The sequence below is a fragment of the Sinohyriopsis cumingii genome, unplaced genomic scaffold (assembly GCF_028554795.1).
Source record: "Sinohyriopsis cumingii isolate HCF-2022 unplaced genomic scaffold, ASM2855479v2 utg000426l, whole genome shotgun sequence".
NCBI lineage: Eukaryota > Metazoa > Mollusca > Bivalvia > Unionida > Unionidae > Sinohyriopsis > Sinohyriopsis cumingii.
The window spans coordinates 3482891-3505953 of record NW_028315897.1 but is presented as its reverse complement, the minus strand read 5'-3'; the positions used below and the strand labels follow the sequence as shown (position 1 = coordinate 3505953).

General features: G+C 33.1%; 1 protein-coding gene across 2 annotated transcripts in view; it reads left to right on the top strand.

Moving 5' to 3' along the window:
* LOC149774084 (E3 ubiquitin-protein ligase TRIM45-like) overlaps positions 1–21864 on the top strand; it is a 330018-nt gene extending 308154 nt beyond the window's left edge. Inside the window, exons 10-11 of one of the 2 annotated variants that reach the window (XM_089945723.1) lie at positions 19374–19397; positions 21763–21864. In XM_089945723.1, coding sequence (XP_089801849.1) covers positions 19374–19397; positions 21763–21816 — 78 coding nt within the window. In that variant the 3' untranslated portion in view covers positions 21817–21864. The remainder of the gene's footprint in view (positions 1–19373; positions 19398–21762) is intronic. The other variant, XM_089945721.1, reaches the window with a different exon arrangement.
* Positions 21865–23063: the final 1199 nt, after the last annotated feature.

The window sequence follows — 23063 nt, the reverse complement described above, 5'->3', positions numbered from 1 at the left end:
AATTTAGTAACAGATATTTCATTGTCATTGAATGAGAAGATAACTGTACCAGCGGGTAAAATATGTTACCTTTAATGAGGTCAATAGTTACCTTTAAATTAGTCAATAGTTACCTTTAAAGTAGTCAATAGTTACCTTTAAAGTTGTCAATCGTTACCTTTAAAGTAGTAAATATTTACCTTTAAGGTGTCAATAGTTACGTTTAAAGTAGTCAATAGTTACCTTTAAAGTAGTAAATATTTACCTTTAAAGTAGTCAGTAGTTACCTTTAAAGTAGTCAATAGTTACCTTTAAAGAAGTCAGTAGTTACCTTTAACATAGTCAATAGTTACCTTCAATGTAGTCAATCGTTACCTTTAATGTAGTCAATAGTTACCATTATACTAGTCAATAGTTGCCTTTACACCAATGAATGTTGCATGAAGTATTCTTATTGGTCTTTACTGGCAACAAAATGAGTATTTTCCAATGTAAATTTGATACGCAAATCTGATTTCCATGCACCAGTGTATATCTTGTGTGTAATATCCTGAATTGTGCTTCACATTACACTCAGTCATTTTCACTTCTGTGAGTATGGGTGTTACAAACCTATGGTCACAAACTAAGTAACATAAAAAATGCAACAAAGAATTTAATCATCAAATTTGTAAATGAAAACGTGAAAAGATCTTACAGTATTATGAAGTGAATCCAAACTGGTCCTTACAAAGGTCTATGAAAGTCCTCGATGAGTAAAACGTTCCTTATATTTTTTCAAAATTAGAAAAGCACTGGTCCTCCAAGAACCATGTCCCTCTCAAGATGCACTGTCCATAATTCCTTTCAATAATTTATAACAGTTCTCAAATAATAATATAGACCAAATAATGAGCACTTTCCATTTACACTGAACAGTCCAAACAAATGGGACCACTCTGGTAGCCTAGTGGTTTGAGCATCTGCCTCAGATGTGGGAAGTTGGTGGTTCGAACCTGACAAAGTCATACCAAAGACTCAAACAAATGGTACTAACAGCTGCCTCACATGGTGCTCAGCATTAAGAGGTTAGAGTTAGGACTGCTCGGCCTGGTATCAGAAAAAATGTAATTTGGTGCGACATGATGATATATGTCTGTGGCATGATGCCCCAGAGCTAGACATCACTATAAGCTGCCACACTCCAGACTTAGCGATGACTGAATAATCTTTAAAGCCATGTTAAAGTCCAAATCACACCCCCCATATTTTGTCCTCTCATATAAGATCAAGTACAACATGAACAAATTTGTCTGCAGACTTACTACATGAACAAAAGAAGCGTGAATGTCTCCAAAGTCGAAATGAAACTGATTTCTTAATTCTCTCCTAATATATACCATATATTGCATCTGTATGTCACAACAGACCCCATGAAACAGAAAACACTACTCACTGTGTTTCAATTTGGCCTATTCATGTGAACTAGCCCAACCAATGGGAAGTTACATACTTATTCTACAAATGTTGAAACCACATCAGCCCCTGACACATTAAGCCAAAAGTCTTATTATTAAGATTACGATGATTAATTGTCAACACACAAGTTATCATATACCTATAGATCCTATGCAACACACAAGTTAACATATACCTATAGATCATAAGCAACACACAAGTTAACATATACCTATAGATCCTATGCAACACACAAGTTAACATATACCTATATATCCTATGCAACACACATATAACATATACCTATAAATCTTATGCAACACACAAGTTAACATATAACTATAGATCTTATGCAACACACAAGTTAACATATACCTATAGATCCTATGCAACACACAAGTTAACATATACCTATAGATCCTATACAGTATTATTCTGTTAACAGATTCAGATCATGTCAACAAACCTAACTAAATGTAATCTGTAAAGATGAGCAAAGATTATAAAAAATTAGACAACATAATCTATCAGGAGTTACATTAAAACATAGATATACACAACACTGGGTTCAATCGTTGGTTTCAGCAGAAGTTACTATTCTTTATTTGAAAGTTTCCTCTAATTTTGTACCCCTCTAACATTAAAGAGGACTATATTTGAAAAAGGAATTGAGTGCACAAGACTTACTGTTATTCAATGCATTTAGAATTTATGTCATAAAACTTCATGTCTTTGAAGATGTTTTTTCACTACAGAATAAGGTTGTGGTTGTATGGGACAGATAAGTGTAAAGTATAGAGCAAATATCCAAAGAACAAACTAAAACAATACGCTAACAGCATCATTCTTTGTTATAAAATATTTGTTTCCAATAATTAAAAAATAATGGCATACACAATGGAAAGTAAAATAAACATTCCCATCGTGGTCATGTTATGTCCATTTATCAGACATTTGCCTTTATAATGTGTTTCAAATGTAAATGATTGAACATAATGCATACATTTATCCATTTATACATTTGCTTTTACACAATATTTTAATTTCAATGGCTTGTATCAATTAAACAAGTCTCTGTCATGTTTATGGATATTTATGTTACGATGTAAAATGTTGCAGACATAAACACTTTTCAAACGTAAAAAATGGTAGGCTGTTCATTACCAAGATAATAAAGTCTGACAGCAATAAACTGAATTGTCTTTAATACTAAAATCTGACAGCAAATAAACTGGATTTTCTTGAAACTAAAATCTGAGAGCAAATAAGCTGGATTTTACTGAAACTAAAATCTGACAGAAAATAAACTGGATTTTCTTAATACCAAAATCTGACATAAATAAACTGGACTTTCCTTAATAATGCAATAAACGATTATTTTCAATGATCCACAAAAACAATTGCAGAAAATATGAATGGCCATCTAGTTCTTTCCCACTGTCAGAACACTCAATGTTTCTTATCACAGTAAAAACTTTGTTGTGATGTCTCTAGCATTTTTGATTAAAACCTTTATCAAAATATAAATACCTTTGCAATCGATAGTTGTCAAAAATAAAATAAAATAAGTGCAAAACTGTACGGTAAAAGAATCACACAATAATATGAATTGGTAACTTGATCAGGTACATCCATTGTTAATTATCTCATTCAAGTACAAACTGACACCATTTTTTCATAAGGTTTATTTAGTTTACATTTCACTTATAATGAGCTAATTTTTAACCAAACATTCATGCAACACCAACTCTATTTCTGATTTAAGCCATACAAATGTAGACTGATTTGTTCATACAAACATACTCTTATTTTTCCTGCACCCCTACCTGATGATTTAAATGTCTATTGTAAAATCCAAGGACAACACTTTTGAAAATTATGTTGATACAATAATTAGTCATATCTGATGATGATCAGAACTGTACATACATACTTTTACAGCAGTTAAAACAAAAGTACAATAGTAGCTGCATTAATAATGTGTGGCATACACTGCATCAAGCCATAAGTAAACAAGGGCATTAACTCCTCCATAAATTAAGGAAGTACAGACATTTGTCAATATATGCATTTATGAATGATGACCATATGTTATAAACCATGTTTAACCTCAGTCAATAAAATGGCAAGACAACTTACATTCACAATGAGATGTTGTTTTGCACTACATGTTTGTCTATTTTGTTGTTGTAGTAGGGTTTAACGCCATTTTTCAGCACACGATAGGCTATACATGGCGCACATTATTAATGGTGAAGGAAGAACCCGGGAAAACAACGGAAAGAACCACCGATCCAGGAGAAGCTACTGGCAAGCTTTATCATATACACACATTAGCCGAATCCGAGACTCGAACCCACGCAGACAGAGGTGAGATGGCAGTGATCCGTAACGGAGAGCGCGTTAGACCACTCCGCCACTCGGGGCCCCTGTTTGTCTTTTAATCATGATCATAATATTTACCAATTTTCATGGTAGTCCATGAAAACCTCTGGGAATAGCTGCATTAATGAGACTGTATTGGATGGAAATGAGTATTACTATATAGAGACAGAGATAACACAATTAACATAAAACATTCTTGATTCACAGAAATCAAACTATCTGTGTTATATACAACAGGAATTCCCCCATCCCACAACTTCAGCAAAATGACATTCCCAAAAACTAAACAGTTCAACATAATGGCATGAATAGATGATCATCTTATGTACAGAAATGTCTAATACATTTAATTTTTATTCAGCATTAAGTGTTTTTTTTTTATTATGGATACTCATTCTAACTAGGGTTTCATTAATGAAATTAAAAATTAAAAAATAAAAATTGTTAAAATATATGAAGAAAAAATGTTATCAATTTGTCATTTATTACTAATGCTAACAGGCTTCAGAGGACCAAGAAAAAGAGAGAGAAAGAAACAAATTATAATGCAACACCTACTGTGAGCAAGGGGTCCGTTTCACATCACAAACTGTCAGTGCACCCTAAAGTGAAAAATATACCCATACAACCTAAAGTGGAAACAATATCCATACACCCTAAAGTGAAAAAAGAAAACATGCATCCTGAAGTGAAAAAGTACCCATGTCATGATTGTTAAATTGAGTGAGAGATATATACAATGCTTAAAGAAGGTGCAACAATCATAAAAAATAGTTATTTTAGGCAAATCCAAAAACAAGCAAGCAAAACATGTGTGAGCTAAATATTAGTCACATAGATGAAAATACACAAGGAGTTATTATGGATGCATCAAGTTTAAGCTCATTTCATTTCCTTCGTGCATTGGTTATATATAGCCTGATTCTATGATGGAAAATCCCCCTCCAATTTTTCAGCAGCCCCTTGTTTGACACTGTCTTCATCATCCCCCTGAATACTTTTGGCTATTATCTGCTTCATTTTATTGGGACATCAGGAGCTTCTTTTACCTTTTTGATGCTCCAGCTTCTTTTTAACAGAAGCCTCTTGCATCTTCTTGAACATATATCATTGTATTGTTGGTCCAATATCTTCTTCACTTTGGATTCCCATAAATAAAGCCCACCATCTGCCACTTCCTCGTCTTAACTCATGCAGCTGATCTCAAGCACCTTCCTTACTGTTGCCATTTTTCCAGAACTCCATGATTCTTTCTTTTCCATTGCATAGATTCTTCTTTTAGATTTCTGCTGCATGATAAATAAAAGGGAAAAAGTTAAATAAACGCACACATACACCCACCTAAACATACTATAACACTAGTCATGGAAGCCATGACATTGTACTCAATAACCAGTAAGTTTCCTTTCGGATTCACTGTACTAATTCAACTCTCATAGTAAACATATGGAAACACCATGATATTCAAAATGTAACAACCTTTCTGGGTACTGCTGATCCAAGCACTTTCCTAGGTGCAAGATTTATGTGGAGATCATAAGAGCCACTGCATTTGTTTTTGTCTACATATGCATAAAACACATGTTATCAATTCTGCACCAAATGAATCAGGTGTTACTTTCATTATTGAGTGCTCCTAAGTCAGATCTCTAAAATACTAAAATTGCATCGATATAATTTTGTCTATATCTTTTTAAAATTACAGACAGGATAAGCTCTCAAAAAATATTTTTACTAAAATTTTATTTTTCATTATTAACCAATTATGGACCACCGAACTTGTATATAATCTACTTTATGTTAATTCACCCATTTTAAGACTGGTTCACAGTTCTTCCTTATAAAAAGTACCATGTGTCCTTTATGCATAAAACTTATACATTATGCAATATGAATGTGTTACACTCGGGGTGTATGCATGTGTTTTCAGTGTGTAAACAATGGTTGCATTTTTCCCCTCTAAATATCTTAGCCCCACTAACCTCAATGGAAAAAGCTGTCTGATAATGCCTTCACATCTCCTTGTCATTAGAATATGCAATACGGGATATGTATGGGTGGATATTACACAGATAAGGCCTTCACAGTATCCTTATCACTAGAACTGGCAACAATGGATCTGTCTGTGTGGATATATAACAGATAATTCCTTCACAGTCACATTGTCACTATAATAGGCAATAGTTGTTCTGTGTGGATATTCCACAGATAATCCTCCAGTCTCATTGCCACTAGAATAGGCAGAACTGGATATGACTGCATGGATATTCCACAGATAATGTCTTCATGGTCTCCTTGTCACCAGAATAAGCAATACTGGATTTGTCTGTGTGGATATTCCACAGATAATGCCTTCACAGTCTCCATGTCACCAGAATAGGCAATACTGGATCTGTCTGTTTGGATATTCCACATATAATGCCTTCACAGTCTCCTTGTCACTAATTGCGACATTGTCCTTGCTTGTTATAAATCCAAACAGCTCTTTCACTCCTGCATACTGGAGTTTGTTTGTTGCACCTGAAAAACATGTATATTAAATAAATGACTACTGAGATTTCAACCTATTTACTCACTATATGGTGTTGTACTCACTATATGGTGTTGTACTCAAAATATGGTGTTATACTCACTATATGGTGTTGAACTCTCTATATGGTGATGTGCTCACTATATGGTGTTGTACTTACTATTCAGTGTTGTATTCACAATATGCAGTTGTACTCACAATATGGTGCTGTACTCACTGTATGATGTTGATAGCTGTTGAAGTATGTTTGTCTGTGTCCTAATAGTAATACAGTATTGCACAATATGACTCAGTAACTTGAAAACATGTTAATGCTTTTGCTAATTATAAAGTCAAAGGATACTATTAAAACATAAATAGGCACATATTTAAGCCAACACTATGCTCTATATTGTTAGAAAAAAGTCCCCAATATGGGATTTTATGAGATTAAGTATCTCTAATACCACTGGTATGAATGGTCTATAGTCAGTGATGGTTGAATTATAGTTAAGACTCTACTGCCAGTAAACAACTATCATTATTATTAAGTATTATTGTATGAATTTACAGTATCTGGAAATAAAATACATGTACTTGAAACCCATGAATCTCCAAAACAGTACATTAAACTTGAGATATATTCCAATGACATGAATGCATCAAATTTTGCTTTTATTTAACTCTGCATGTTTCAAATATTTAGCAGCTGAAAGTGCATGACCCCTTGTCTAGTGAACCTGACCTTGATCATACATCTACTACCAATATAAAATGAATGATTCATTGAAATATCTCATGGGGATGGGTAGCTAAGGAGGAAAACAAATCCTTTCCATGTCTAGCGACCATGATGCTACTAAAATCAAGGTGTTAACAACCATAAATACATGTCAAGAACAACCGCAACATCCACCCCTGCCAATCAATATGTCTATTGTATATTTGCATATCCACCTAGCCATACATACTGGGTCAGATTTTTAAACCAAGTTTAAAAGAGCTATCATATTTAGCATATATATATGCTAATTATACACTGTATTAAGCCATGGTGCTGGGGAAACGTGCAAAATACAAAAGTCAGAATATGATGTCAGAGTCACCATTGGGAGAATGGAGAAGGGTAGTTGCTGTGGGAATGTGAATGACAACACAAATGTTGAGTCACCAGACTTTTTTCCTCTTTTTAACTGCAATCTTAGGTACTCCATGCTTCATTTGTACAGTCATTCATTGCCAAATTTTTCAAAATGTGTCAAACATACAAAAATCCTTCTTTGGTCTGCAAAGTGAAATTATAATAATAAAAATAATAATAATAATTTTAATAATAATAATAATAATAATAATAATAATAATAATAATAATAATAATAAAACAGTAATAATAATAATATAATAATAATAGTTTGATGTAAATAAAACAACAATAATAATAATAATAATAATAATAATAATAATTATTATTATTATTATTATATGTTGGTATAAAAAATAAATATATAAATCCTAGATTGATCTGGAAACTGAAAAACTACTACTACTAACACTACTACTACTACTACTACTAATAATAATAATAATAGTGATAATAATAATTATAATAATAATAACAAAAATAATAATATGTTGGTGTAAAAAACAATACTAATAATATAATAATATTTTGGTGTAACTGAAAAAATAATAATAAAAATACTAATTATTATTTTCATTATTATTATATGTTGTGTAAAATAATAATAATAACAATAATAATAATAATAATAACAATAATATGTTGGCATAAACAAACAACAACACATAAAACAATTGCCCCTGTGCTGTTGCTATTTTTAAAAACATAGTTACTAGCTGGAAATCTGATCAGTCTCAAAACTGGTACCCTGGGGTTACACCAAGAGGGTGATTTTGAATTATGTTATTTAAATGTTATATATATATATATATATATATATATATATATATATATATATATATATATATATATATATATATATATATATATATATATGGTGGGAATTTTTAATCATCAACCCAACTTACATCCCTGGCAGCATGATCTGAGGTACACAATGTATTCCTATAACTGTCCCATCATGTCCCAAACTGCTGTTACACGGGGGTAGCCTTCCCAACAGTAATATCCTGAAAGAGGACCAAGTGACCGATGTGAAATCCCATAAGTTATATCAAATAGCCAGCTTTGGTGAAGGCATAAACCAAGTTTCAGACTTGAATATGCAACAGTTTACAAAATATTTTAGACTTTTGAACAACCCCTCCATCCCCTAATTTCTTCTATTATGGCAGGTCTCACTAGAACAAACAAGATTTAGAAAAAAATAATACATACATAAATACATACATACATACATACATACATACATATGTGACATGCATGCATGCATGCATGCATACATACATACATACATACATACACATCGGGGGAAAGGGTCACATTTCCTATCATGATCTGCAAGTGAGAATTAATGTTATTTCTGCCCAGATTTTTTCAAGTAGATACTGATAGTTTGGTGGAGGAAGATTGTACATATTTTCCAGTGAAAATGCTCAGTATCTTACTCATTGTTTTCTTGTTTTAAAAGAAAATAAAGCAGAATCTCCTTAAATGGTTCATAGATAAGTACGCATACAAATCATATTTGGTTAAAAAATATACTTAGCATCATGACACTGATTTGTGACTTCAACCTGTGTTCCATTTTATGCAATCTGTATATCTCCTAAGAACATTTTATAGTGAATTGTCACAAACAGACCCTAATTTAATTGTAACTATAGAACTCAAATATTTTCATTTATCAATCTGATTAGCCAACTTATCTCCAGACTCCATGTTGTTCCTGGCTCTAGTTTTATTGCTGATAAAAATGATAAACTATGACAATGAAAGAGACATTTAATTAATCCTGTGCTTGGCCTTTTTCTGTCATTTCAGAGATTTTACACATTACTTCAGATATTTATCTTAATGTATATAAAATACCCACTTCCATAACACTGTGTTTAGATTCTTGTTCTGGGCTCTTCCCAGTAGGTGATAGCTAACATTTTTTATATGGTTTGTGTAAGAAAACTTGCTCAAAGATCCCTTCCCGGCAAATATTCATTAATACATTATTCCTGGGTAACTTTTATGGCATGAGGTATAACATACATGTGTTTTTTACTTCATGGTCATTAGTTCCTCTCCCAATTCCTTAATAGGACAAGACCCAAAATTACAGGTCCAAAGTAAGAACTATAATGAATTGTAAATGTTTCATTTTCTCCTACATTATAACAGCAAAGTTACATACAAGTGGTAGACATTTGTACACGTCATGATTTCAACCTGTGCCAAGGTGCATTCATTCATCATAACTATAAAGTTATATGCAAGCAATAGAAAACTTGGACCAGCAAGTTGTTCTCCACCTTCCTTTGTTTTGTTTGTCCGCCGCCTGTCAAACAAAATAAAGAAGGTGGAAAACAACTTGCTGGTCTAAACGTTGTTTTCACGTGACGTCACAAAACGTGTGTACTTCCATGTCCGCCATTTTGAGCCCCTAGCCCCTCAAATCGGCACCTAATAACATTGTTCTTCCCGCATAATTACGAAGGCACGTCTCATTTTGTGCGTAAGAATATAATAATACATCATATTCTGTTGTGCATGTCAAACGCACGAGACAGAATGCTTAATTTTTCCACTTGTTTTCTTCAAGTAAAACGTTTAAATTTCAACAATCTTTGTTATTCTTTCATAAGCAAAAAGATCGATTGATGAACAAACGCATAAACAAATGGATACACAAACAAGCAGAAACATTTAATAAATTTTAATTTTCATGGGATGAAATCAGTCATTTGATTATCTTTCAAGTTTAAAAGCTAATTGTTAATATATAATTTAATATTTCTAAAAGCATTTCAGGAATACTTCGTTTTGACATTCGACATGTGTTTCGTTTGAATACAGTGAAGATGTAACGTCTTTTTGAACGGTTATCGCTTTTATTCAGTATCGTCCTACGTCGATCATCTCCAGAACTAATACAATATTTGACCTGTTTAATTAAACTGGTTTGTCAACTGTCTTTGTCGCGAAAGGTATTTGTACATAAAAGTTCTGGCATAAAACACATGCTGTAAAATTTTAATTCATAACTGATATTGTATCCCGAAAGTCATTGTCTAGAAATACTCTTTCAAGATGACAAGCTTAGGGATATGATACGACACACATTGTAAAAATGTAAATATTGCCTGTCTGTAAAACAAGAATGCAGTTCTATTTGATAGCAATATACATGATTACGGTTCAGCTTCACTATTATGTCTTTCAATAAAAGCATGGGGACTACTAGCCTTAGTTTTTTTTCGTTCTATAAGGCACTTAATTTCAAGTTTAATATATGTATTGTTTTAATGAAGTAAATGTCCTTATCGGCAGTTAAATCAGATTATTATCTTAAATATACATGATGACTAATGAAGACAAAGGTTTGTTAGGGACTCATAATGGCGACACAAGTGCTATCGCATGGTATTGTGGGTATTTGCGTACTCAATCGTGACGTCGGTGAAAACAACCCATATAAAACTATACACGTCAAGCATTTCAACCTGTGCCAAGGTGCATTCCTTCATCATAACTGCAAAGTTTTATGCAAGTCATATAAACTATTACATGTCAGAACTGGCAACCTGTGCCAAGTACAGCACAAATGATCCTCATTTGGCATATCCAATAGAATATCAAACTACCTAGTCTCCATGATCCGCCATTTTGTTTTGTCATATGACAATAATGTTTTTATGGCAACCACCTGACTATCGTAATTACATTTGTGGACAGTCAGGGTACCATACTAGTACATTTATGGATAACCCTTGTCTCGATCGGAACTCGAAATTTTGGCAAATAAATAAATACAAGATAACCTGCTCGAGATGAGAGAAATACGCCAAATAAATAAAGTAGGGACCCCATCTTGAGCACAGTTACTTATCTCTGACATACGAGAGCGGTATTATATAACACACACCCAAACCACTAAGGTTTTAAACTTATAGAGTAATGCACCGTATTCTCGACAAAATTCAAAAAAAAAATATCCCATCAAGGGAGAAATTGGGTTATAAAGTTGATTTAGAGCTAAGTCCCAACACTTAAACAAATATAGCAAACAAAACAAATATCACCAACATATAGCACTCATGAGACATAGGGGACCTGTAGCAAGGTCACTTAAAAAGAACTAAAGGAGGAAATCCGGAAAAGGTGACAGAAACCTTATTCGGACGTACAGCCTTATATATACACTAGGGGCAACTTTAGAAATACCCCGATCAAAATTTCTAAATTCAAACTTTGATTTTAAATTCCTTTAAAAGCAATAACAGATACAACACATCTATGGTGGAAAACACAAACACATAAACAATTTCCTCTTTGGTTAAGGTGGGGGGGGGCATGTGTGTGGTGCCCCCCCCCCCACCCCGCAAAGAAAAAAAGATCGGAACTGCGCTCTGCCATTTACGTCTGGTCGTAGGACGGCTTCAAAAGTTGTATCTTCAAACATCAGCTTTCATTGTTACATAGGTAGCGCGAGAGGAGAGAGAAACGTCTTTCCGTGTAGGATTATATATTACACGAATGAACTGTAAATAAATCGCAAGCTACGAGACGTGTACATTTACATCCTTCATTGCGCACACACACACGCACATTCATGCACAGACAACAACAATTCTTTCTAAATATGCAAGGTCCACCAAATCTAAAATTTAAAAATGATCCATATGCCGTTATTCCTATTTGTACACTTTAACATAAATTATAATTCGTGCAAAGCAGATATAAAAGACACCCTTTAAAAAAAAGTCAGTCATATTGCTACGATGGCTGCAGTGTGGCAGTATATAGTGATGTCTAATACTGAGGCAGACATGCAGTATGCTGTCCCACCCAGTCACATTATTCTGACACCTGGCCGACCAGTCCTAACACTAACCTCTTAATGCTGAGCGCAAAGCGAGGCAGCTGTTTGTACCATTTTTGTAAATCTTTGGTTTGACTCGGTCGGGGATCGAAACCACGACCTCCCGCATCCGAGGCAGACGCTCTAACCACTAGGCCACACACACACACACACACACACACACACACACTCTCACACATACATCTGATTATTCAACCAGTAACCAACCTAAAAAGGTAATGCCCTTGCAAAACTATTTTGATTGCATGGTTTGTGACCGACTTGGATATAATATAAGCCAGTGTGTCGAGTTGAAAAATTCCATACGGGTTCGTATTTGTATCGTTGCTTACAGTTTACCTGTCATACATGTACTATATAGTACATGTATGTCAGGTAAATTGTAAGCAATGCTACTAACCCCTGTGAAAAATTCTAAGTCATAATTATTTTGCTTGTAAACTCTTAAGACGGTAATGATACTGAAAACACGAAGAGGCAGACCTATTTAAATTCGTTTCTTAGGTTTGTATTGTATTAAATTATATTGGAATAATAGGTTAAACGAAAACTTAATTGAGATTGAGCATGCATTTGGCTGAAACCTATGTTACCATATTTATATTGGTAAAACGATAGTTTAACGCGTTAATACTTTAAACTACGTGTAATTACTTTGGAGTATGTTCAACGAGATATTAGAACACACTGTGACAGAAACTACTCCAATATTGACCCATTTGTCTATTCTTTATTTCAATATGGATGCATTGGTTTGGTAAAATGTATTATTTGTCAAATAACAAAAACAATCCCAACTGTTATCAAAGCGTTAAAAGTATGGTTGTGCTAAACAAGAACGTCGGTGCTATCTTGAATATAAAGACTGAGAGCATGGACAGTTGAAAGGGAGGTAATATATGAAGTTCAACCTGGTTTCCGAAATGGGTGCTCGCCCATATTAACCTGTTTTCAGTCTTCAAACGTTGGTCTATAAATATTTAAAGGTCACCGGCCACCTATATTGTACAAACGTGTGATATTATTATAGTTATAAACGAAACGCATTGGTTATACATGCACATCATAAAAATGTTTAATTAGACTTAAAACTCCGCTGTATGACATTAAAAATAAACTATTCGGCAATCTCCGTAAACAATCGGTAGTTTCCGCGCGCCAAAACCAGAGATAACGTACATTTATCTCTTCTATTCAACCTAGCCATTCAAGTGCTTAATTTCCACACGTAAATGTCAATGTGATGTAGCCTACGACCGTGCTTTTGTACAGCTAATATGCTGCACTGTGTTGCATTCGGATGTAACCAAAAGAGTGATGATGGGAAAAAGCGTTCTTTCTTTTTCCAAAAAACCATGTTTACCAGAAAAAAGTGTATCTAATATGTGGGATCGAATAGGGGAGGGATGGGAAAGTTGCATAATTTTTGCCGGATTATAGTGAATTAGGCGCAAAGACAATTCTGCCCAACTCGAAATACAGTTCGTCCAAACTTAACAATAGTTTGTACGTTCTTTTCCTTCAACAAAAAAGTAGATGCTAAGTGAGATAGGTTTCAGGGAGAGAAAAAAAACAACTAAATTTATACAATCTATTTTGATATTCTTTGAAAGAAAACAATTATACTTCGTAACTTACATATTTATGAGAGAAAACACAAACTGACCTATCTTGCTTGTTCTAATTAAACTATTTATATACATTTGTTATACTAATAAATATATGCGTCTGCACAACGACATTCTGAATTTAAGTCTTCCGGTCAAATTATCAATAATCATTTATAAAAACAAAAATATGTAACAGATAATATTCTACATAATACGTATACATTTTGCTAAGGGTAGTGTACATGAGATATAAATATACTTAATTTTAGGCTTCACATTGTAACACAGCTGCATACAATACATACTAGATTACACATGAGAGAGAGAGAGATAGAGAGAGAATAATGTTGAGCATTTTGTCAGTATTTAGTTTCTGCAATATGAAGCTCTTACCAGTTAATTTTATTGTTTTTATTTTTCAAGTTGTCTTAGTGTTTGCGCTCGTAAATTGAAAGCTTGTCATCACTGGTCAATATTGTCAATCATATGTGCTCCATTATTCCGTACAAAGACAGGAAATAATTTTTTGTTTAATTTGTGCCCCCCCCCCCCGCACACACACACACACACACACACACACACGGTGCAAAATAAATTGATAAACATACACTTGTTTGAAAATAAAATGAAAGAAATTAATCTTGCATTATTATCATATAGTCCTTATTTTTTCATCATGCAACAATTATTTTAAAAAAATATATATCCAAGAATTCCGTATATGTAGTGGATGCCGGCTTGTTTATTCATCCTTATTGTAGTGTGTACCGCTTATGTCAAATAACAAAATCGCAAATTAGACGAAAGTATCACCCGATTGCTTGAAGACACCTGCCATTTATGCATGATAAGTTACTTATTGCAAACTGACCCAGATTATATTGTATCCATGTTAACTATAAGTCGGTATCTCGCAAATAAAAAAAAAACAACAACAATATTTTAAAATACATTCAATGTGAGTGCAAATGATAATCAGTTTGCTAGCATGGGTTACAAAAGTATTATTAAAGCAAGTTATTGTTGTGTATAATATTTGCCCAGCAATCTTCAATTATGATTACATACGGCAAAAAAATAGAAGCCCTGGTGATAAACACAACTGGCATGGAATAATAAACTCATTGTTTAATCTTACCGACAGGATATCAAATACATAGACTATTTTATTACAATGCAAACCATCCCCAGACAAATTGACGTTGGTATCTTTTTAGTGTGCCGATTTTTTCTTCTGAAGTCGGCCGACAAAAGGAAGTCAAGTTTGGTTCCTTTTGGTGTGCCTATTTATTCCATCATTTTTTGTATAAAGTCTGTCGACACAGGGAAGTCAGCATTGATTATATTTACCTGTATTAACGGGAATTTTCAAAATAGATTGAAACAATGGAACAGTTTTGAAAGCGACACGATATGGTGCGTCGTGCCGATATAAGACTGAACAGTAAATTAGTTTTCATTAGTTTCATCTAAAATATTCCCTATCTATAATTTATAGTGTTTTAGTTTTCGACAACAAGAAACATGTACTTCGTCTTGTTGGGATAAGTGTACGTCATTTCCTGTTGCGTCCTCTATAGGTGGGAAATCTTAACTAAGGGGAAGTAACAGCGTTGTATAATTAAATTTCGAGTAATTAAATTAGTATTTCTTCTTTACATTGATAATATTTTATATTCTTTTGCGAGTATAACTATATTTAATCATGGAATGCAAATCTGATATAAATAAGAAAATGTTGGAGTATGGCCGATGACCTTTAAGGAAACCTGTTAGCAGATTGTTTTGTCTTCTATTTACTTTTTTAAGTCGGTTGATTCGATAGATCATTCATAGTGTTATGAATGTTTAGAGAAGTAGGGTATCGAAGTCAAAATGTATAATAATCGTCTTTATGTACATGTCTACGTTGATCGGCATTATACACAATGTATCATTCTAAAATAGGAAACAAACGATTTCATTATAATGCCTATGATTTTGATCTATGTATTTCTAATTTGATTATTAAATTAAGATATAAATATATCCATATAATATATTGCTATAATTAACGATTTAGGATAATGACTGATGGTGATATTGCTGATTGTGCAGATACTGTCATAAAATCAAGAATTTCAGGGTGTGGAGAAAGAGGGTTCAATATTAATATTTACTAAATTCAAAGTACTGTTTGCATGAATGTAGGTATTTTGAAAACAACGAGGCAGATTCGTCTCTCTTAACTTTGCCACAAAAGATAATTTGAGTGGGTATGATTATTAAGAAGATACTGAAAATGTGCACAACATAATTTGTACCAGTTATTCGAAATGAGCAAACAATAGCTTCCATTTCTGCATTAACGTGGTCGATATACTGTTTACATACAAGACATTACAAACTGCTTTAAAAACTGGATAAAATGGACCAGAATGATCGATTTTGTATAAACAGCACAATGTTGGAAAGCAACACTAAAATTAAACAAAAATAGCGTTCCAGTCCTGAACCATTATCCCCATAATATTCATTAAACGATACTTGACGAATTTCGTTCAACGTCTGCAATCTTATATATAAACACCCATATATTTGGTGTGTCCAACTGGATAAACAGGTATCGAGAGTTCGAAAATTTGTGTTGTCTCAATTTGTCTTTTATACTTTATACTTACTTCGTTTTTAATTTTTTGTTCAAACTTTATTTTAAACTCACTCATCTCACTCATTTCATGCTTTAAAAAGTTGCTTACTTTTATTTATTTTTATGTTGAAACTTTATTTTCAAATTGCGCATAATTTTTTTGTTTTTTAAAATTTGACTTTGTACCTTTTTAACTTTATTTTGGAACCTTCTTTTGTGATTCCCGTCTGCCAAACAAGAGGACACGAGTTTAAAACTCGCGGCATCCCAGTCTTGATATAATTGTTTGTTTTAAAAATTATGTTGAAACTTTCTTTTAAACTCTCTCATCAAAATGTTTATTTTTTAGTTTGCTATTTCACCTTTTTAAAACGTTTTTATGTTGGATCGTTATTTTATATCTGCCAGACAAGAGGTCACGAGTTCGAAACTCGCGGCATCCCAATATCTTATTTTGTTTTTTACTTTTAATTTATTTTTGTATTGAATCATTCTTTTGAACACGCGCATCCTAATATTTTATTTTATTTCTTCTGCTTTTTTAATTTTTTTGTGGAAACCATCTTTTGTGACTCCCGCTGGTCCAACAAGAATTAAACTGGTTCTAAACTCGCGGCATCCGAATTTTTTTATTTTTTATAATTTTATATTTAAACTTATGCTTTATCAGATATGTGGATTGTGTTTGCATTAGTGACTTTGATTCTACTATTGTGTTTGTAGCTACACGTGAACCTGTCGCACTTTAGCAGCTTCAAGATCGATTAATTGAAACAATCTTTGCTTCAATCTTTAGATGAATTCTAAGTAACTGCTGCCATCCATCGTGAATTCACCACTAATATATATTTTGATTTTATTTCCGTGGGAAAATTTCAACGAATCATGAAGCTTCATGTGTGGGTTAAGTGGGATATGCTTATAATCTTACACTGGTCATGTCAAAACAATACCTGATGTTATCGTCTGTATCAAGCAAGTAGTTGTTGTTGTAGGGTTTAACGCCATTTTCAGCACACGATAGGCTATACATGGCGGCCAGTATTAATAGTGCAGGAAGAACCCGGGCCTAATGGCCGAATCCGAGACTCGAACCCATGCAGACAGAGGTGAGATGGCAGTGGTCCGTAACAGAGAGCGCTTTAGACCACTCGGCCACTCGGGGCCCCATCAAGCTATTGTGAATTAGCTATATTAGCCGCACATCGATGACAAATGCTACCAATATTATAAATGTATTTCATCAAAATGTAACGATTTTTTGTTTTGTGTGTGGGGCATTAAGCATGATTCATCGGTTGCAGCAAGTATATATTAACATCCTTGAAAATAATATACAATTCTGAAAAATATTTCGTTTATCTATTCAATTCCGCGAGCCAGCCGTACCGCATCCACTGTATCTTTTCTGCCTTCGGTCCAAATGTTCACTGAGGGATTAATTACATGATAGTATTATATGCACAGTTTGAGGGCAAAAAAGTGAAACAAGACCAAGACACAAACTTCAGAAGGAACATACATATTTGTGTGATGAGCTGTCTGTTTTTGTAATTAGCTTCACCCTGTACGTTTTGCCCAAAGACTTTAAAGTACTAAATGGATAAATACCTTACAGCCTGTTAATTTATATTTCTTCCGGATAAAGAAAAGACAGAAAATATATAATTCAGATATTTATATACGAGACATGCCTTACAATAGATCAGTTCTAACGACAACTATTTTTGATTACTTTATTTTAGGTTATGACTTACACTGTGTGATTTACACAGTTTTCCATTGGTGAATACGTGCATGCGCATCTCATCACTCTTTTGAGAGCAAAAAAAGTCGAATTTATAGAACCTTGTCTAATATCAGATTTATTATATAAAAAAAATTTCTGGAATAATTACTTGTTCACTGCGACTTAAACTCTATTTCAATTTACATATATTTTCACATCTTTCTACTCTCACGTTTTAGAACAAATACGCGGAAAATATTTCCCTTTGTCTAATAACTGGTTTATTGTATTCTTTAAGGACAAAAGAGAGAAAAAGAAAGAGTTAGTACAGTTATATGTGTTTTCAGTAAATTGGTAAACAGTTTGCATTACATAAAGTTAATGTATTATTTCTAAGACGCATATATTTATTGAATATTAAGTATTCGTCAAATTTATCGCATATCTGTTACCATTTAATAAGGCAGGATTATTGTCAAAATCTAGTCTGGTTCATATTTTTCTAATATCGCGCATTTATCGCTTTCGTCGGAAAGAGAAGTAGCATGTATTTATGGACTTAAGAAATATACGTTTGGTTCAAGATGTGTCTATTATAATATTGTATTGTTCCCCTGTTAATCATGTTAAATTATTGACTGATCGGCCATAATATCACAATCATTGGATATATGTTAATGAGTGTATATTTTTTTCTCCAAAAATATATAATATGACTAACAATATCTGTTCGACCTTACAATTCACGGTCCAGAAACGGAACATGGAATTATTACTTTTGTTTCAGTGTCCGGAATACAATTTTAGGTATACAGTCAACACTTGCGTATCATATTCATCACAACATACGCGATGCTTAACTTTAATATTGCATAGTCCCGTCGTTGTTAAAATGTTGATGTCTCAACAAGGAAAGATTGATTAGTAGATTCGGTTAAACGTCAGCTCTTGTGGAATATTCAGCGAAAGTAGCGGCATAAGTTGTTATTGTATTTTCGCATGCGTTTGTTTCCCCTTTTTGAGACCTAATAAGCGATGCTTGTTTCACCGTTTCTAATGTCACATTTGTTATATTATTTCAGGAAACAAAGCAGATACAAGCATTTGTAAGTATCAATATATCTCCTCTTAGTCATTAAGAGTAAGATATGTATTTCTTATGGTTTTTATTTGATTATTAAGACACATATGTTCATTAAAATATTTATTCATCGAATTTAAGCCATCATGTACTACTAAGTATACAGTTACAGTATAGTAATCATGCCCCTTTTTCTTATCGATGATGAGTTATCAATAACATTCCGATTACATCAGGTAATCAGAATGATTTATATTCGCATATAATAAATACAGGATATTTGCTTGAAACGAGTGAATAACGGATATATTTCATCGAGTGGGTGAAAAACTCAGTATTTTCACGAGTGGCGTAGCCACGAGTGAAAATGCTAGAGCTTTTCACCCACGAGATGAAATGTATCCGTTATTCACTCGTTTCAAGTACATATTCTTTTTATTTTATGCTCACATACGTTGGCTACCTAAAGTTAGTGACACAGTGAATGAGAAGATTTCTTACGGTAATGTCAGCTGTTTACCGGACATGTTCTGCTGTGCTATGTGTACATGCGCACAAAATTAGTTCCACATCAGATTGATAAAAATTAACTGATATTTCCAGAATAACAAACTACAAGTTTCAAGGATAACAGAGTGGGATTATTAATCTGCTAATTATTAATTATTAATTTGCTAATGTGCAAAATCAAAGGGAGGTAAGTATGTTCTGACCCCAAAAAGTAGTTCCTGTAGTGAAAAAATATTGTTATTTTTTTCACTACAGTGAAATATCAGTAATATTTTAATTAGAAAATCAAGTAATTCACTGCTTAGCATAAAATAAAAGTGTATTATGTTTGATTCCAACTATACATTAATAAGTTCATAATACAAATTTAGATTTTTTGCAGAGAAAGGAAGATGTAAATGTTTAATACAAATATGAAAACCGCAATAGATGGTGCATATTTTTTTAGAGTTTCCTCTCCGTTACCATGTTACTGAAGAAACGTTTGGCATTTTGCCATAATTGTCAGGAGAGTGAGAATTATACCTTGTAGGTCGTGATGCTGTGATTCCCAGACATTTAAATCTCAAAGCGTGCAAATTAGGTTTCATTTCATTTCAGTTTCCTCGCAGTTGTATAGGTTACTAACCAAGGATTACATTTTCATTATTATTACGTTCTGTTGGTATAAGTAACCCATGACAATATATTTGTCAGAGTGACACTAATTACTATATAGGAAGAAACTTCTAATGGTGGTATACACTAACGTCTTTGTCGTAGACCAGAAGAGACTATGGCTTGGTGTGTTATTCATTGTACGTCTATCTGTCAGCAATATATGTTAACATCGTACACTACGTGGAGGATTGCCATAAAACTTTACACACACACACACACACACACACACACACACACACACATCGCGTTGGTCCTAAATGAAAATTGTGCTGCTCGGACTTATAGCATGGCCACCACAACAGCGGTCTTGAAAATAATGTTATAGGTATTCCTTCTGAGTAGATGGTCATAACAGTATGGGATATTCATGATATCAGCTATGGCCATATTGAAAATCTTGTTATCGCCACTCCTCGTCGATGCAATAGATGACTATTCGTCCATAATTACGCAACAAAGCTTATACAGGGAGGTACGTGTAAACTTAAGAATAAATTTACTTTCATTGTGAGGCACCATTTGCCTCAATGATACAAATAAAGTTTATATGGCTTGTGCAAAATAGTTTATATATCTTACAATACCTCATTCTAACTTACTTAGTAGACAGCGAGTAAAATGTAGAATTTGACAATAATCATATAATACAAGTTTATATGGCTTGATATTCTATATTCTCATTACTGGAAATATAACATGGATACAAATGAATATATGATGGATATCGGAGAGGTTACTCGAATATTAAACATTCTTATCAAAGTTTCGTTCATGCCACACCAACACTGTAAGGATCAAGAGACCATACATTTTATACTAAAGAAGATGCTGGTATTAAGCATCATAACAATTATAGTGGTAGGTAGTTAAACGGCATTAGTCACAGCCAACAAATTATACAGTATAGAACCATTTACAGCTACTCGGAATATTTTACATTTCAGAGACGTAGTGTGAGATTGTAAAGAAAATGCAGGATGTTTATTGCTTGTTTCCAATATGACGTTTATTTTGTTTTCACGGGGAAGAAAGGAAAATAGCATCATTATGAACCAAAAGATCTGAAAAATTGCATCTACTTTAACAAAATCATTATAAAGTATGCATTTTATAAGGCTATGATCTATAAACACCTACATGCATTACAAAATAAATATTGAAACCACCTACGAGAAGTATATTTCACCGTTTATATTATCACGCTTATTGTGTTCTTTCAGCGCTTGGAGTATCCAAAGGTAAGTACTGTTTTGAAGACGTTATACATTATATAATATGTATTACACGACGTTAATCGTTACTTAACGGCTGATTGCAAAGACTTATATTCATTTATCATTTAATTTATTTAGTTGTTGAGGATAAGATATCAATGACACTATTTCAGAACACATTTGGATATCTATCTTATTGTTTTTCGTTTAGCTTATAACGAAGTTTTCTTTTCACAGTACATCATACATTTCATAATATAGGTACGTGTCTTATGCACAGTAACGAAAACGTATATTATTATTACACAAAGGAAATATATAGAAGAAAGTGCAAATTATAATGGGAGAATGCTCATCAGTAAAGCACCGATCAAACTGTTGTCTTTTTTGCCAGGTAGTTTTGAAACTATCATTGTAACTGATAATGCTGTACTCCCAGACTTTTATATGCTCAAGTTTCCAACGACTGCGGACTTGTTGTTTTATTCTTCCATTCGGTTGTGTCGGCTATAAATCAATAATTATGTTCACGCATTCTTTCTGTTCGAAAGAAGTAAACTAGGTGTTATTTTCATTTCTTTGCATAATATCACCAAACGTAATGTAATGGGACTCCGCATGAATTTAACGGGATATTCCATCTAAGTACAATAGCCAGGAAACAAAGTCTATTGCTATCCTTTTAATTAATATAACAATGAAAAGATCTGAGATTTAATAGGAACAATTGCATTGTTCTGTTGCGAAATACCCATATGTATGTGTGTATATATATATATATATATATATATATATATATATATATATATATATATATATATATATAATCATGTATGTATGTACGTAGTTCCTGTTCAACTCAGATTATACGAAGTTAATCAAACCCAGATAATGCAAGATCTTGAAAAACAACACAGAATGGAGTCAAAACCTTGATGCTGCTAATGTCACATATAGTGTCCGTATATTTTGTATTTATAGTTGTATTGTTAAATGGAATATTAACAACAATTCTGCTATAATTATTCCTAATGCGAGAGACATATACATACATGCAGTTATGCAACACTGGCATGAGAAAATAAAACTAACTCGGAAGGCCGATAAACTTCGACTAAAACTGTATCTTTTTGTCATATCAAAGTCACCCACTGCATTGTATTACTGTGTCACTCTAAGTGCATTGAACCTAAATTAATAGGGGACAAGTTGGAGGACGTTTCCACCGACCGACGATGTAAATACCCATTATATTTGTCCTACCCCAGGCTTTTAAAAGTATAACCGTACCGGACACAATTTGCTCC